At 48.5% G+C, this 18,167-nt stretch overlaps 1 protein-coding gene across 2 annotated transcripts; it reads left to right on the plus strand.

Annotated features, from left to right (window-relative positions):
* The first annotated feature begins 5,223 nt into the window (after positions 1–5,223).
* Positions 5,224–18,081, plus strand: LOC101079667 (prolactin receptor-like). 2 transcript variants are annotated; one of them, XM_011606351.2, is made up of 9 exons: positions 5,224–5,442; positions 12,921–13,036; positions 13,644–13,776; positions 14,396–14,565; positions 15,213–15,391; positions 15,463–15,616; positions 15,728–15,815; positions 15,907–15,976; positions 16,115–18,081. In XM_011606351.2, the coding sequence occupies exons 2-9, from the start codon at positions 12,940–12,942 to the stop codon at positions 16,733–16,735; spliced, it is 1,512 nt and encodes a 503-aa protein (XP_011604653.2). In that variant the 5' UTR covers positions 5,224–5,442; positions 12,921–12,939; the 3' UTR covers positions 16,736–18,081. The 2 variants fall into 2 exon arrangements, with proteins under 2 accessions (XP_011604653.2, XP_011604654.2); XM_011606352.2 differs by having other exon boundaries at positions 13,647–13,776.
* Positions 18,082–18,167: the final 86 nt, after the last annotated feature.

Consider the following 18,167-nt stretch of genomic DNA (forward strand, 5'->3'; position numbering starts at 1 on the left):
ACAGAGGAGGAGGCAGGAGGCAGTGGAGGAGAAGAGTGAAGGGCGGCTGAGCGGTTCAGCCTTTATCTGAGCAGAATAAGGAAGTGGTCCCGCAGGGCGGTCGCCACTGGGGCCGCTCTAGCCAGTCGAGGTGAGCGGTTTTATAGCAACCTGTTCTCCGAATGCGAATGCTTCACCTCTGGTGAGTACTGATGGAACTTCCAACCGTAATCTCAAAAAACACCCCTAAACATGGGTTAAGAGGAGAGTGCAAGTTGAATTTTAGACAGCAGTTCCTCATGCAGGGATGAAAACCAAGATGGGAACCTGCTTTGGTCAGCTTTTTATGCACTGGGGGGAAAAAACAACAACAAAAAAACGTTAGCAAGTCATAACCAAAAAAAAGGTTTTCCTGGTTATGTCCAGCTGCCGAGAATTAAAAATGATCCAAAAATGTATCACAGCACATCACGTGCAGGGTGTGAATTGTTAGCCAACAAAAGTTGGACGATAAATGATGAATTTTTGATGCCCAAACCAGGCTAGCTTACATGCTTCAACATTAGCAGCAGTGTTGGTCATTTGAGGAGCAACAATAACAAAATGAAGTCATCCTTTCAAATTCACACCACATTTTGGGGGCACAACAACTTCACACATGAACTCCTACAGTCCTAAAGTGATGACCCGGCCCCAGAACAGCACAGCACAGCACAGCACAGCACAGCACAGCACAGCACAGCACAGCACAGAACAGAACAGAACAGAACAGAAAAGAACAGCACAGAACAGAACAGAACAGAACAGAACAGAACAGAACAGAACAGAACAGAACAGAACAGAAAAGAACAGAACAGCACAGAACAGAACAGAACAGCACAGAACAGAACAGAACAGAACAGAACAGAACAGCACAGCACAGCACAGCACAGCACAGCACAGCACAGCACAGCACAGCACAGAACAGAACAGAACAGCACAGCACAGCACAGAACAGCAGCGGTGTTGGTACATTACTGCCACCCAGCGGCCAGTAGAGGTGCGACAGCTGCTGGAAGATTAAATGATTACTGCAGAGCTGATTCTTGTCGTGCTTCATTGCCTTTTACTCCCCGTTCAATAATAAAGTGGAATCAGCAACATAATTACAACGTTATATAAGTCAGACTGTCTAGTAAGCATGTTACGTAATCATAAAATGTTACATAATCAAAATAAGTAAGGACACAGAGCGACACTGGTGCCCCCCCTTTTGGAGTGTGTTGATGATTATTGTCCTCAGCACAAGTAATCAAATAAAAACTCCTAACCCTGACCCAGCCCTACATGCGGGGGCCATTTTCCCTGTGAGACCTCAAACAAAAATGAGTTTAAGGAAAGATTGCGTTCCCGATCCTCTGACCCGGTCAGTCGGACATTAATTGGCGATCTGAGGTGAGAAGAAAATATCTGGAAGATAAGATAAAATAATACATTGGTTTGCTGCAGTCCTGCTTTAGCATAACAACTGCAGTGACCTGTATTTTTGTATTGTATATTAACTGCATAGAAATTTGGAGGTAGACTAATTGGGCTCACATACACATGTGGGGCCTTGGAGGGCGTTGACCCAGCAGAAGGTGAGAGGTTTAATACCCACAGTTTATTTCTCGTGTTATTACTCTCAACCACATTCAGCGTGCTGTGATGGTGTTTAAGCGAACCTAAGGTGTTTCAGGAGGCTACAAATAGAAAGGAGGAAATGGTCATTTGTGGTCCACATACATGGTTGAACACTGATAACTCCAGCTAACAGAAGCTACATAATGTTGCTTTGTGAACATTCCATCCCTCAGGCGGTCGGTCATTTTGTTTTTGGACTGTAGCGTATTTTAAATAGATTTAAAAAACATTTTGCGGCTGGGTTTTGTGTTGCTTATTTTGACACAATAATAACTGAATCAAAAGTATTTGGTGTTTTATTTGGAACACATTTTTGGCTACAATATGCACGCGTTGGCTGGTTGTTTTGCTAATGCTAGCAGACAGCAGCAGCGCTGGCTAGCACCAGTGCATCAGTGGTGAACACTGGGCAGAAAGTGTTCGGAAACAAGCAGGCAGGCGGTCGCGTCCATGTGGGGAATGAATTATGCAGAGCAACAAGCAGCCTGACCGCTCAGACACGCAAAATACACATTTGCAGCACAATCGTGTCGCGTCGAGGAGCTTGTGATTTCACACAAACACTGAATTTGGACCACGACCACGACATTACACGAGGGGTAACGTCACACTTCCCTGCATGAAAATACTTTAAGTTTCACTTTGGGGTCGTGCGTCTTTATCCTCCTGACATTTCTTCCTTGTTTTCTCTGTTCGAAGGCTGAGACGTATGGGAGGAGGTCAGGTGAGGGGGGTCTCTGTGCCACATCAAAGGAGAGACGTGCGCACAATTCATCCTCAAAGACCTTCTGATGCGCCCTGCGAACGCGCTGGGTAAATTCCCGTTTGTCCTTTGGAGGGCGACGGCGGCGCCTTTTGGAAAATGTCAGATGTTGTCACTGTCCAAGAAAGCGCGCCGGGCGAAAGCAGCGAAAGTTGAAGCTCCGCCCACGAGGCGTGTAATTCAGATGAAAGGCCCTGGGATTTTCCCTCCTAATCTGGGATTAGAACCAAATCTGTTACGTTGTGACCCCATCGAACAATGAATGAATATGGAATCAGGAAAGGCGGCGGCGTTGTCACGCTTCTGTCCTGCCCACCCCCCACCCCACCCGAGCCTGGTCCCGCTCAGGGTTTCTTCCTGCTGCTGCTGACCCTCAGGGGTCAGACTCTGGGTCTCTGTGGATCAGGACAGACGCTGGATAAAGAACGTTTTATTCGATTTAACGCCAGCGATGGGAAGAGAACCAGATCCAGCAGGCGGACCTGGATCCTCCTCCAGCAGAACTGGGCCTCCAGATGAAAAATGCAGGAACACGAGGAAACGGTCCTAAAGAATTCTTCACCATAAATTTGTCATGGGGTTGTCAGGGTTTCCATCGCGGCCCCTGGCGGCCCCCGGCGGGCCCCGGCGGCCCCCGGCGGGCCCCGGAGGGCCCCGGCTCGGGAGCCTCTGGATGAATCATGCAGAGGACGATGCACTCTGGCTAATTTGAGTCAGGCCTGCTGGCCCCGGGGCCCGGGAGCGGCCACGCTGCTCCCATTGGTTCAGCAGCAGCAGCAGCAGCAGCAGACGCCCTCCAGCACAGAGGAAATCAAGCTGCTGCGCACTTTCATCTGGTTACGGCGTCACACGGCGCCTTGGTGGAGGTTCTCTGGTGGTCACGTGACAGCCACCGATCCAAACACAGGCCAGTGAGGTCAGGTTGGCATGCCGACGGCGATCCGTGCTGGTTCCCTCCAGGAGTGGACCCCTGGAACCCCTGGTTCCTCTGCAGGACCGCCATCGGGGGCTTTAGCTAGAACACTCGCCCGTGACGAGGTTCCACATGTTTATGGAGCTTAGAACCTTTTGCCGGAATCAGACATTAGGACGTAGGACGGCCCAGAGGGTTCTCACAGGGGTCCAGAAGCTCCTGGAACCTTCTCCGATGACATCAAGTTCATTCTGGAGCCACTAAGAACGCTGCTCCGATTCACCAGGACGGAACACAACAGTGTCATCAGCCTTCAGGCTGAGGGAGGAAACCCTGGAAACGAGTTTATGGTCTGGCCGTGTCTACAGGACCATTATTATGGATGCAGGCGGCCCAAGAACCAGAGTCTGTTCTGTTATACTCACACTGCGAGATGGAACCCAATCCATCAGGTCCCCAAACAGCTGAATTATGGCTGGAGCATTTCAGGGAACGCTCGATGATGACGTGCACAATGACTCCTCAGAGGCCCAGCAAAATCACTTGTTTGTTTGTTTGTTTGTTGTTGTTACGTTGCTCATAAAGTCTGAAGACAGAAGAAAAAAACCAAACAACTGGTTGGTGGGTGTCTGGGCTCTAAATGTCAAATATGACATGAGTCCAGGTGAGAGGGGCCACAGGACGACCCTGGAGTGGGTGGGTGAGCATGTTTTATTACATAGCTGCGGTTATTCTTGTAATGACTGGAACAACTGGAATAACGGGAATAACTGTAATAACGGGAATAACTGGAATAACTGGAACAACTGTAATAAGTGGAATAAGTGGAACAACTGGAACAACTGTAATAACTGTAATAATGGTAATAACGGGAATAAATGGAATAACAGTCCTGGAGGATCTGCTCTGGCTCTGACGCCTGCAGCTCCAGCTGGGCCTCAGCTGCTGAGAAGAGGAGGAGGAGGAGGAGGAGAGAGAGGAGGAGAGAGAGGAGAGGGAGGAGGAGAGGGAGGAGGATAGAGAGGAGAGGGAGGAGGAGGAGAGGGAGGAGGAGAGAGAGGAGAGGGAGGAGGAGGAGGAGGAGAGGGAGGAGGAGGGGAGGAGAGGGAGGAGGAGGAGGAGGAGAGGAGGAGGAGGAGAGGAGGAGAGAGAGGAGGAGAGAGAGGAGAGGGAGGAGGAGAGGGAGGAGGAGAGAGAGGAGAGGGAGGAGGAGGAGAGGGAGGAGGAGAGGGAGGAGGAGAGGGAGGAGGAGGAGGAGGAGAGGGAGGAGGAGGAGAGAGAGGAGGAGAGAGAGGAGAGGGAGGAGGAGAGGGAGGAGGAGAGAGAGGAGAGGGAGGAGGAGGAGAGGGAGGAGGAGAGGGAGGAGGAGAGGGAGGAGGAGGAGGAGAGGAGGAGGAGAGAGAGGAGAGGGAGGAGGACGAGAAGGAGGAGGAGGAGAGGGAGGAGGAGGAGAGGGAGGAGGAGAGAGAGGAGAGGGAGGAGGAGGAGGAGGAGGAGAGGGAGGAGGAGAGGAAGGAGGGGGAGAGGGAGGAGGAGGAGAGGGAGGAGGAGGAGAGAGGAGGAGAGAGAGGAGAGGGAGGAGGAGAGGGAGGAGGAGGAGAGGGAGGAGGACGAGAAGGAGGAGGAGAGGGAAGAGAGGGAGGAGGAGGAGGCGGAGAGGGAGGAGGAGAGGGAGGAGGAGGAGGAGAGGAGGAGGAGAGAGAGGAGAGGGAGGAGGACGAGAAGGAGGAGGAGGAGAGGGAGGAGGAGGAGAGGGAGGAGGACGAGAAGGAGGAGGAGGCGGAGAGGGAGGAGGAGAAGAAGGAGGAGGAGAGGGAGGAGGAGGAGAAGAGGAAGGAGAGGGAGGAGGAGAGGAAGGAGGGGGAGAGGAAGGAGGGGGAGAGGGAGGAGGAACCGCGGCAGCAAAGTCAACTCAGCCACGGGTCGGCGGCAGCAACAGTGTGCGCAGCGGCGGGACTTGAACGCACCGCGGTAAGTGAACGCAGCAGCAGCAGCAGCAGCGGCGGCGGCGCGTCCTGGTTCCTCCGCGGCGGCTTCGCTCGGACCGGAGGGCGGCGGCGGCCCGGAGCTTCTCCCGGAGGTTGGAGGCGACAGCAGGCGCGCTTCAAATCGCTTTACTGACGCGGTAAGTCGGATTCGTGCCCTGTGCCTCCGGCTTGGGAGTTTAAAATTAGCATTTTAATCATGCTAACAGACTGGCAGCTTTCCCGTTGGGCAGTTTATTGGGAAAAAAAACACAAAACATTTGATTTAAAAGTGAAAATCGTCACGTTAACTGGAGGTTCGGGTTGTGAGTAAGTGTGTTTCCGAAAAACAAAACTTTTGGACTCAAGGCTGCAAATTTAAAAAAGCTTTTGGCATTTGAACAAAATCAGCTTTTGTTTTTGTTGTCTGTTGTTTGTTTGTAAGTTTTAGGCTAAATCTTAAAGTCTATTTAAACACCGAATTGTGACATTCTTTTACATCTTAATCTGCCCATTAATGGTAGTTTTATTTTGTTTTAACATCTCCGTGGCTAATTTTAGCTGTTTATTGATTCTAATTAAACCATTTTCTTCTGCGCAGATATAGATTTAATTTATATGTTAAATAACGATTTCAGATGGTTTTAAATGCATATCTGTTCTAAATAGATGAGGTTTTTTGATGCCACATGGGGAAAAAAATCAATTGTCATCTTCACATTCGGATTTGTGCCAAATATTCTGGACGCGCTGGTTTGATGAAGGACAACACTCTTAATTAGCTGTTGAATTAGGCTGAAATCCTTTAGCCTTTCCTGCTAAATTAGCTTTAAGTGCGTCCAACTGGCTGAAATACAACCATGTTTTGGTTCTGGAAGGGATGGAGTTTTGACTGGGATCAGTTCGGCCAGAATCCTGTGGGTGACTTTCTGAACACAAATGTGCACAACTTTCTAAATTCTAAATCCGTGCTCATCACAACCATGTCGTGAATAGAACAAAAACATTCTGTAGGTTCCCTTCTGGTTGCTTCATCTAGTTCTGACTGTGTGTGCAGAGATGTTCTGATGCCTGATGATGTTTAGATGTGTCAAAAAGGTAGTAAAGACTAAACACAACCTCAGTTTCTATTTCTTTGGTTGGATTAGGAGTCAGAAAATGTACTTCTGCGCAGTTTTGATGTGGATTTGATTAATTTAGCACGAGCAGATGACCAAACGTAACAATGGTGTTGGTTTTAAATGCGTTTCTGTTTAAAATTGGACTGGTTTTACTTTGAGCTGCTGAAATGATGCTGAATTCTTTTGCCTTTGCTGTTAAATTAGCTTCAACTGTAAGTGTGTCAAACTGTTCTGGTTCTGATCCGACTGCTAAAAAGCAACAGGCAAAAAGAAAAGTAACGCTGATATTTGTTTTGTTTTTGGAAACCGTAGTAAATCTTGACAGGTGACTTAACTTACAGCTGTTGTGCAGGAAGTTGGAACACAACAACCACCAACAGCTATTAATGTAACGGGCTTAAATGCAACGTGAGTAATCCGAATTCGTGGCGTAGCAACGTTTTTTTGGTGATTTGCATGTGCGGCCTTCCATCGCTGGTTCAGCATCACCTTTGAGTTGTCAGCAATCGTCTTCCTGTAAGATGGTTGGACTCCTGGGGGGGGGTGATGATGGTCGGCCATGCTTATTTATGTAACCTCCGTCTTTTCTAACGTCACTGCGGTTCACTGGCCTGGAGATTAGACGGCCGGATTTATAATAAATAGTTCAGCAAACCTTTTGGCGCCACTGTGTTGAGCCCAGTTTGCATGTTGCCATTCATGTGACTGCCTTTGACTGAAACCTCTGTTCACATCTGTGTGTGTGTGTGTGTGTGTGTGTGTGTGTGTGTGTGTGTTGCCCACGGCGCTGTGTGAACTGTGAGGGAATGTTGATGAGTGCTGGGATGTGGCCTTCAGATAAGACTAATTGTGGCTGAATCCTCCACGTGTCTGACACAGGCGCTTCACTCCGGGGGGCTGAAGGGCGCCGTCTCTTCGAGGAGCCTCTGGGATGATCATCCCGTCGGAGAGATGGGGGGGGATGAAGTGAGGATGGAAAACCGGAGCGTTTTCTGGGCGTTGTGCTTCCGGTCGTCCTGGATCAACGATGGCTGGGACGGTTTCTCACAGAACCTTCTTCAGGGGTCCAGAAGCTTCAGACTTTTGAGTCGTTCGATTGAAGTTTTAATTAAGACAAGAGGTTGTCATGTGACCTTTTATCTTCTATAGGTTCTGTCAGGAATCACGTCGCTTCCCAAACTGTCCAGAACTTGAATGATGTCAGAAAAACGTCGGTGGATCACTTGTTTTTGAGAGATTTGCATGAACTTTATTCGGCTTCTCGATGTGTCCAGCATGAATCCACCAACTGTCTTTGGTTTAGGGTGAGAATGGAGAAAAGGAAGAGCAGACAATGTTGGGAGGACTCATTATTCCATTATTCCAGGCATGTGAGTGAAAAATAATGAACTGCTGGGTTTGTTAACGCTGTAAATTATAAGATAAAACATTCCATTTAAGTTCATAAGTTGCAACAGAGGAGCAATTCCAGGTAGAACTGGTGGTGAAGGTGTCAGAGGTTCCTGCAGCCTTTAGGCGCTCGCTGGGATTCAGAAATCTCTGGACTGCTTTTCAGGAGCAGAAAACCTGTTGCTGCTCCACCAAAGAAGCTTAAAAACACAAGTAGAGAAATCAGAAGACATTGGTCATCAGGCCTGAAGGAGGCCGACCAATAAAGCGTCAAACTCTGAGAAAATGGGAAGGAACACGGTTCTTTCCACATATTTCCACCTGCTGCTACACGTAATAAGCCTTTAATCCGCTGCTCGTTGGGCACGGCAGCCATCTGACCGTCGCTCGCTGCCTCGGCTGGACTGAGATCTGGTTTCATGTTGGTAGATCGAGCAGCTCACGGGACTGAAGCTGCACATGACAAACACAAACACATATTTGGAGTCTTTTTATAACCCACTTCAGTGGCTGAAATCATCTGATATGAGCTCCAAAAAGTCAGAAAATCCACATTCAGAATAAATCTCAGTTGATTCCAGCAGAGACCCTCAGACCTGCAGGTGATGCCATTTCACATGGTTCTCTAGACCATAATAATCCTCTCCAGAGGGAGTGACGGCAGCCAATTTGCCATGCGGTTGTCACAGCAACCAGCGAACGTTCGACCGCCTGTGTTTCCCGCTGCAGTTGCGTCTGGAACCAATGTTTGTCACATGGTTGCCACCAGCGTCATGGGTTTGAGGCTATTCTTGATTTAGTGCTAAGCTAATTTGGTGCTAATGAAATCAAACCGTGAAGCAGCAGATTCCATCAGTACAATGAAGACGCTAGTCTGTGAGGGACAGCACCCTCTACTATTCACATTATGGGGTGTATTATATTTAGGGCTGTGAAAACAAACATTTTAAAGTCATCTATCGTCATGAATAAACAGATTTATAAAAATTAACACAATGAACCACAGGAACCACTAAAGATGGCAGTTGCTAAGCAGCACGTTTGCCCTCAGTAGACCCACTCTTTATGAGCCCTCTGCAGGAGGTGATGATGTTATTTGGACCACAGGACAACCCTTTCATTGAGTGGGGCAGAGGGAATTGCTTCTCCAGGGTCTTGAGGTGGACACCCTGCTCCACCGGTGGTTCATTGATGGGCCCACAACACCTCTAAACGACTCAAGGGCGACACCTGCCATTCTACTGTTAGTAGGCACTTTCCTCGTGGTTGCTGCTTCGCCCTGCAGTCTCTGACAGGAGGGTGGTCAGGAGGCCCGTCCTCACGTTCCCATCCCCTAAAAAAGGTTTATGGTGGACGTGGCGACAAGACTCTGAGTCCCACCTCTCACTCGGGCACGCCGGCCAGGTTCTTCTGCCTGTGCTGCTGTTCTCCAGGGATGCACTTCAGGCGTTCGCATGGTCTGGTGTCAACCGTAGGTACGCCTGAATCCAAGCACATTAGTTGAGTTAGTTACTCTCCCATTCAGCCTGGAATTGAGCGCACATGCTGGCACACAGGTCTCCTCCTCGCCACGCCCTCAGTTAAACATCAGTCTAAACAGATGGGATTCCTCTCTTGGCAGATCATGGAAACAAAAGAAAAGTCCCAAGGAGAAGAAGAGGTATTTTACCCGTTGCTAGTTCTAGACAATCGTCAGTGAAGTCAAGAGACGCAGGAATATTCTTTTTGGAACGCCGTCCTCTGGCATCAATAATAAACAGAAGAGGAATAAAGCGGCTGATGAGCCAGTCGGTGTCCCGAGTCAAACAGTCTTCTCAGTCTCGAGACTTTTTCTGTGCACAGCTCCTTCAGCAATATAATATAATATATCTCCTAATGGCGCCAGTGTTGCGATTATCGTTAACAGTATTTTCCTCACCATTCCACGCATGCTTTCATATTCACTCATGTAATCGCAGTGACTTTGGTGTGTTGATTCTTCATCCGTTTATCTGCCTTTTTGACAGTGTCACCAGCTTCTCAGCATCACCTCTGAGGGTCGCCAGCAGCCGAACAAATGTGCTCCACACCAGCCACGACGTTGGCGTGGAGCACAGCACATTTCCACGGGGGGTTTCACGCTTGATAAATCTGAACATGGGCGTGGAAAAGTGCAGATGTGACATTTTTTCGTGCGTGAGGCCTCAGGTCCAGCCTGAGATCACTTGTGATGGTTCCAGGTGGAAAGATAAGTTCTGGTCGTGCTCAGCCTGCCTTGAGTTGTCCTGCTGGTATGAACAACATTTTGTTGAACAACAGAAATTTTCTTGTCTCTTTTTGGCCAATTGTTTGACATTTTTGCCCCAAGCTGAGTGAGATGCACGGGTTTAACCTCAATGACCCCTGGAGGGCCTTCAAGGCTGGTCAGATAGAGGTTCAAAGTTCAGTGAGGACAAATCAAAATAACTTGAGACAGAAACAGCACAACAACTTAACTTCCTGTAATTAAATTACTTTATTATAATTACATTTATTTTCTGTTGCAAATTCACATTCCACATCAGTTTTTTTGCATCTTTGTTGCAGTTATAATTTGAGCCTGTCACCATGTGACAGCCAATAAAGTCGCTTGAATCTTAGCTCGCGACATTGTCACGAGCTAGCAAACATGAAAAAAAGAGAATCGATGAGACTGACGAGGCACAAGATGCAGACAACAGGAGCACCTGGAAGAGGTTTCAATGCAACAATGATCAGTTGGCAAATCAAGACATTGTGGAAAATTAAGCAACTGGCAGAAAGCCGAAAACAAACTCTTCATACCACCTCTTTCCAACTGTATTTTCCAGGTTTTTTTGCGATTCCCAAGAAGGGAGAAGCCAATTCTGTGTCAGCAGCGTGAGAAGTTTGTTGTCTGCACCAGCACCTTCTGATGGAGGAGTAATACTCGACATGAGTTTTTTGTGTCGTTGGTGTCAGTGGCTGTTTGGACAGTTGTTCCGAGTAACGATACGGTGAAATAAGGCCGCTGTGTTGTTGCCCATCCCTGGCTATGAGCATTGTGACGGGCATGAAAGATGGAAACCTTCAGTGAGAATTACCTGTATTGCTCGTGTGGATCTGCCCGGGTGTCTCGGTCTGTTGACCAGGTTCACGCTGGATTTCCAGACATTTCCAGCATCAATTATTCGTCTCAGCTGCCACCTCTATCGGGCCATCTGGATGTTAAAGATGCCAACGACTTAATGGACTCCTCATGCCGTGACTCTGCAGCAGCTGATTCAAATCACTGTTTTCCGGCCTTTATTCAGTAAAACCACTGTTCTGCATCTGCTCATCCTCCTTTGGACCAGAGTCCCTCCGAGTTTGGACTGAAGATGGGAGGAGAGCCACGCCATTCCTCCAAATTGTACAGATTTGATTTGATGTTTTATGGCGATGGGTCTTGTGTCCGAGCAAGTCTTCCCTTCCATAACAAGGCCTTGTTTGTAATCCCTTGTGTCCTGTCAAATCAAGGCCAGGATTATTCACTCTCTTGCTCTCTCAGCACTTAAGGATCTTAATAAAGGCACAAAGCCCAGTTGTGGCATCATTACTCTTTATAATTTGACCCATTTTGAACATCTTTCTGATGACAATATGAGTTTTTCTTTACTGTTTTTAACCGTGGAGGCAGTATTTAGTCTTAATTCAATTGAATTAACTACTTAACCTTTATTTAGCCAGATAAAACCCATTGAGATCAGGATCTCTTTCAGAAAGGTGACCTGACCAAGAGGTCAGCAGCACTTCCTAGGAACAGTTACAAGGAAATGATAGTGTGGGTTAAAACAAACAATTTCAAAGATGCAATGTTGAGTTTCAATAGGAAAAAAGTGCAGGAGCTGTAACAAAACAACAGCAATTTAAAAGTTAAAACACAGATAACACGAAGCTAAGATTTGCTAACAGCCACCATCAGAGTCATCATGTAGCGACCCACAGCTTTTAATGGGATGCTGTAGCCTACATGAGCACTTTTTAATTTTCTGATGTCGTTTTTGTTTTGTGTGCTCAACAGTTAGCAGGTGTAAACCCCAATGACTTTTTTTAAGCATTTAATTTCAATTTTTACTAAAGCAATCATTCTAAAATGCCTCACATTCCTATTTCGAGGCATTTGATGCAGAAAATGTCTTGTGGTGTGATGTAAAGTGGTTGTTAGGGTGGCTTGAAATGTCCCCCATGTTTGATCGGTCATCAAAGACTCGTCCCAACGCTCAGCAGGCACTCGTGGAGATCCTTGTTTGTATCATCTGTGGCCGTTTAGCCTTGAATAAATAGAGACAATTTGGAATCGCCATTTGTCTGCTGACTGGGGAGAACCTGGGGAGTGGAAGAGAAGCTACCAGTGATACCGTTTGGCTTGCATAAGGTTTGAGCGGCGGTGTTGGACCATACGGCTTCACATGCTCTCTGTAACAAAGCGGTTCACCCGCTAAGCTGATTAGGAGGAATTTTCAGGCGATGCTTTAACTCTCCACAGCTGCTGCTGCTCTCCAGGGTCGAGTCCAGTCGGTGGTTGCGAGGTACTTCTTAGCTGAGCGTTTGCACGCACAGTTACCGAAACCCTTCACATCTGCACGTTTGCCGTCAAAATGGCCTTCGAAACTTGAAACTGTGATTTATCAAACGTCCTCTGAAGGCTTTTGAAAATCTCTGTTATACGTGCGCCTTTAACGCCCATAATCCTTGCCGTGGCTGCCGGGGAAACAAAGAGGATTTCTAACTTTCATAAGTATTTCCAGCCAGCAGGGCCGTTCCAGTCCATACATTTAGGATTTAGCCAGGGTTTAGATTTGTCCTAGATGTGATGTTACTGAATAGAAGTTTTAAAAAGCTGATTTATTTTATTTCCAGCTCTGCACTCGCACCCAAGAGGAGAGCGACTGTAAAATCTAACTTCAGGGTTTAGTGGGAGGGAGCGACAACGTTAATCTGGTGGTGGGAACATTTGTTGCTGCATGAGCAGTCTCATGACCCGCGTAAACGATGCTAAAAGAGCGCTCATCCTCCCGCTGCATAAAGGCGCGCCTGTCCTGGCTTCACGGGCAGCTGCTGTGTCTCTGGGCTCCGTTTGTGTCTCACTCTGGCTGTTCCTGTGCTGGCAGGTTGACAGGAAGTGGCAGGATGGCGCGCTGGCTGCTGCTCATCTGCATCCTCGCTCAAGGCGGCCGCAGCAGGATGGAGTCCCGGGACGCCGACATCGAAGAAAAACTCAATCACGGTGAGAAGAAAACACAAGATTCTGTAAATGCCTTCGTCTCCAAGCAAGCAGCCAATTAGCTCCTGATTTAATATTGTTCTAAAAAAAGACACCAATTGAATTAGCTGAGTTTGGATCCCATGATGTTTGAGGGTCATACGGGTGCAGCAGGAGCCAGAGATGAAATGTCCACATGCGGATCCTCTTTGTGTCGTGGTGACCTCACACGTTGTCTCACATACAGATCACATTCCCTCATTCATCGAAATGTCAGCCAGCCCAGTGAATCTGACACGACATTTATCTCCTTGGCAGTTTAATCCCGGGAATCTTCCTGTCACGCGGTTTAGAGGACTTTAGAGGAAAACTGAAGCCTTCCAGGATTCTGTTCAACGTCTTTGTGGCTTTAAAACCATCAGATGATTTTTTTTTTTTAATCAGGCAGTTGCTGGAACTTGAAATTACAAAAGATTCATTCACCTTAACTAACCTAAAAAATTCAATTTGCACCGTAATGAACCCTGAGTGTGTGTGTGTGTGCGTGTGTGTGCGCGCGTGTACATGTACATGTACGTGTATGTGTGTGTGTGTGTGTGTGTGTGTGTGTGTGTGTGTGTGTGTTGGCCAGCAGGTGGCGCTGCAATCAGACCGGACATCTCCAAATGCCGCTCCCGCAACATGGAACACTTCAACTGCTGGTGGCGTCCGCTGGGAAACCTGACGGAGGGAGAGGCCACATACGTCCTCACCTACTCCATCGAGTACGTACGGGAGGTCATCCTCATCACATGACCCCCCCCCAAGATCCATAAACTGATCAGCTATGTGTCCATTCGTGGGGGGTTTGTTCCTTCTGGTTGCAGCCCGAGATTAAAAGTTCACATGCGGTTCTGGGTCATCAAATTTCTGCCTTTTAAATCCACTTAAAGCGGCGGTCGATACGTGGCGGCAGCAGCATGCGGTCTCGCCGCTGGTAACCGGGACACATCACGCTGTGCCTCCGACCCAATGTGACATCTCTCCGGGCTCCATTGACCCAGCTGCCTATTAACTCTGAGATTATGCGATGAAAATTGACAGCGGCGGTTGAGGAACCATTGGATCGATTCTGTCTTACAGAAGGGACATTCAGAGCTGAAAGAGCCTGTCAGAAAAATGGAAGCGCAGTACTGAACAAACAAGGAAGTAAAGGGACGCCAAACGCCACGCGGTGGCTGGCGGTTGTGCCACGCTCGTCTTGAAAGAAAAAAAGGAATCATGATTTCAACTCGTTAATGATTCGAGCGCCTCTGAAGGGGGAGGCGCCTCAGTAACGCGCGCTATAAATTAAAGTCAGAATAAAGGAAGGGGGCCGTGTCCCGTCCCCGCTTGTGTTCGCAGGAAGGGGCCCAAACAGGAATGTCCAGATTACAGAACCGCCGGGCCCAACAGCTGCCACTTCGACAGCAGCCACACCACCGTGTGGAACGTCTACTGCATGAAGGTCACCGCCGTCACCGCCACCCAGAACTACACCTCCCAGCAGCACTGCCTGGACGTGGCCGATATAGGTAAGGACCCGACGGGGGGGGCCTGGAGGCAAACCGGCCGCTCTTAAATATAAATGTCGTCAGCCTCTCTTCGTTTCTACGGCAACGGCCGTGTTTAAACATTTATTTCATTGGAGTTTGGAGACAAAGGCAGAGGGACTCTTTTAACCCAGATCATTAAAGGTCACTTCCTGAGCAGCTTCTGGACCGTCTGTGGTCTGCATGGAGGGTCACCTGTGGCCCATGTGACCGTCGCCAGCACCCTCACCTATCAGAGACATTAGCTCGTCTTGACCCGCTCACCTGACTCCTTGTTCTGCATCTGTGGAGACCTTTAAACATCTGGAATGTGCTGCATGAGAATGCCTGGAAACAGTCAAGCCCACTTTTAGAAAAACTGGGTCAGCGGTGTCCGTGTGAGCAGCAGCGGGGTGCTTTTATCTTCCAGCTAAAGCATCGGCCACCAGCGGTTTCGTCTTTATAAATGTCAGAATAAATTATAACTGGACTTTAATCGCCGATTGCTGCCGTCAGAACGATGTGCGCTCACCGTGGCGGTGATGATGATGATGATGATGATGATGATGATTCACCGTGCACGTCTACTCCAGGTGCCTTTTTAGCGACGCTGACCCGCGTTAGCGTCACATTTTCTCGTGTGTCCCCAGTGGAGACCGAAGCCCCGGTTAACCTGACCTACGAGCTGTCGGACGTCGGCGGCGATGAGACGGGTCACAACGCACTGTTGACCTGGAAGTATCCAGAACCGGGCGACCTGCAGTACGGCTGGATCACGCTGGTCTACGAGCTGCAGTACAGACGGGTCACCGAAGCGGAGAATTGGAAGGTCAGCTTTGGAGATCAGGGCCAGAATCTGCCCGTCCTCGGGTTTCATGGCGCGTTTGTTCCGCTCCGCAGGTGAAACCCTCTCTGTGGGAGACTCACCTGGAGCTGCTCAGCCTCCCTGTGGGAGACTACGTGGTCCGAGTCCGCTGCCGGTCAAAGAACTCCCAGCTGTGGAGCAAGTGGAGCTCCGCCGTGCTGATGAGCATCCCCAGCAGGCCGTCTGCAGGTGCAGCGCCTCCTGACAGTTGCTATGGCAACAATAACATAAAAACCATTGCCTGTTTTTGCTACCTGTAGCTGTGCACACGTGTAGTGACGCCTCATTGGTCAATGGCAGGTAAACTCCTGGTCCAAGTCCTTGTGGCGGGATTGGGGATCGGCACCGTGCTGGTCATCACGTTTGGCATCATCCCACAGAGCAAGAGGTGAGAGGACGTGTGGTGGCGGTACCACCTGGAGCGATGGTGAGCCCTCTGAGGTCCTGCTTCTAACGCTTCCTCCTGACTTTGCCTTCAGAATAAAAGACTATTTCCTGCCTCCCATCCCAAAGCCGCGCATCATCGGCATCAACCCCCTGCTGCTGAAGGTGACGCCCGTTCTGTCCTTTCTGCTCCTCCTCTGTTCTCATTCAAATTTCCTGTTGGTTGAACATTTTTCTCTCCCCCTCCTGTCACACACACACACACACACACACACACACACACACACACACACACACACGCAGAAGGGCAACCTGGATGAGATCAACATCCACTTGAGCAGCTTCCACAACTACAGGCCTCCGAGCTACACCGAGGAAGTCTGGGAGCCCGTCAACGAGGACAAGATCTGTCTGACGCTGCAGGACCGCACCGACCACGGCGCCGCGGGGGACGCAGAGAGCGGCCGCCTAATGGCTCCCTGTAATCTGGAACCTGTTGGGGCCAGTCAAGAGTTCCTGGCTCAGAGCCCGACATCCTACCAGCAGAGCGTCTCGCCACACTGCTTCACGCTGTCGTCACAGCTGAGTCCCCCGTGGCCGGGGGTGGAGGGGGCTTCACCGCAGGGGGCGGCGTATACTGTGCTGGAGCAGCTGGGCCCTCAAGGTGATGACGCCGACGCCGCCACCAAAAAACGCTCGCTGCAGGATTTTTACACCTGCGTCCAGCTGATGAACGAAAGCGGCGAGGTGCATCTGGTGCCGTGTCTCCCCCCCGAATGCTGCCAGGACCTCAGGCCTGTGCCCTGCAGCCGGGAGAAAAAGGAGAAGATGGCCGACTATCAGCTCAGGACCAATTCTGGCGAGGCGGAGAGCAGCGGGTCAGCTGACCCTCTGGTGTCTCTCGCTGTTGATAACCAGGGCTGAGTGGAACATATGAAAACAAACATGCTGACAAGATTGTCGCCGCTTTCAAAATGACATTCTGACTGAATAAAGGCAAAATGTCAACCGGCTGGATCTTTAGCTCTCGTCTGACCGAAAAGCGCTCACAGAAACGCAATAATTGTAACTTTCTCTAACCTTTGACCTAACCTTTTCACTCTGGTCCTTTTCCCAGAAACTGTTGAGCAAAGCAAAGAGGATTAGCGTGATATCCCTGAGGCATCTGTGTTGGGTTAGCATGCTAACCAGTTAGCCCCCGTGGCATGTCATCCTGCTCTATGTCTAAAGCTTCTCCCTCCAGGAAGGAATGCATTCTATAAAATTGAAGATGCCAATAATAACTCTACAAAGTCAATGTTCACACACTAAGTTAGTCCTGACTATTAAAAATGTAAGCATCTACATTCTTTTATTCAATTTTAATGTAGCCATTAGCTAGCAAAACATTTAATTAAGACTAGGTTGATTATAAGATTTGGTTTGCTTCTAAGCGCTTCACCTCTCTTGGAAACATCACTGCTAACGCTACTACGGAGCAGGAAATGGAGGGGAAATGAGATCACATTCAGGGGCGATCAAGATAAAAATCAATTCAGCTCACAAACGTTGCTTCTGCCAAACCTCTGCAAGAGTTTAACTCCTTCATTTTATTTTTCTTTTGTTGGAAAAAGCCCAAAAGTGCCAATGTGTCCTTTACAGGTCTGTCAGTTTCAGGTTGTCTCATCAGGATGTGCTCGTCACATGTGATTGAACTTGAAGGCTGGTTAAACCCTCAATATTTATCGCTGCGACAAGTTTAAAAATTAGCCTTCAATATTCTAAATGTATGTTTCAACATTTTTAGCATAAACGTATCTTGTCACACATATTTTTTTAAAAGAGAATTAGAATTTACTAAGAGGAGTTATTCCTGAGCACGTTCTTTAAAAACGTTTACAATGTTAAAAACCAAAAAAAGAAAATCCACAACAAAACATGGAAATGTAGCATCGTTGTGCTCCGACTGCAAGTGTATGGCTGTATCATGTGACCTGTTGTTGACCTGTGCTGTTGATCAATGAGAAGTAATAGATTACTTTATCTTCTTGTTGCCGTAGCTTTTCTCTTCTGTACCTCCTGTCGCTCAGATGCAGAACCTTTCCTGTGTCATCGCTGTGTTTTTTCGGTATGTGCCTTTATTTTGTTTTTCACAGCAGGGTTTAATATGCGTTGTAATATTGACACTCGGCTCGAGAGACGGTGCCTGTAAGGTTCACGTATGGAAGTTGTACATCAATGTTGTACTTTTTTATGTGACAAAACCACTAAACATTTACTTTAAAACTGAACATTTTTCAGACTTCTTTGGCATGTCATTTATACCCACACCACACCACTACCAGATCAAAACGTTTTAAATAATGCTGTTTTCCTG

The sequence above is a fragment of the Takifugu rubripes genome, chromosome 8 (assembly GCF_901000725.2).
Source record: "Takifugu rubripes chromosome 8, fTakRub1.2, whole genome shotgun sequence".
Classification (NCBI taxonomy): domain Eukaryota; kingdom Metazoa; phylum Chordata; class Actinopteri; order Tetraodontiformes; family Tetraodontidae; genus Takifugu; species Takifugu rubripes.

Coding starts and splice junctions, on each gene's coding strand:
- LOC101079667 (XM_011606351.2), top strand. CDS start 12,940: ATGGCGCGCTGGCTGCTGCTCATCTGCATCCTCGCTCAAGGCGGCCGC. Junction 13,777..14,395: donor GTCCTCACCTACTCCATCGA/GTACGTACGGGA, acceptor TTGTGTTCGCAG/GAAGGGGCCCAAACAGGAAT. Junction 15,816..15,906: donor ATCATCCCACAGAGCAAGAG/GTGAGAGGACGT, acceptor CTTTGCCTTCAG/AATAAAAGACTATTTCCTGC.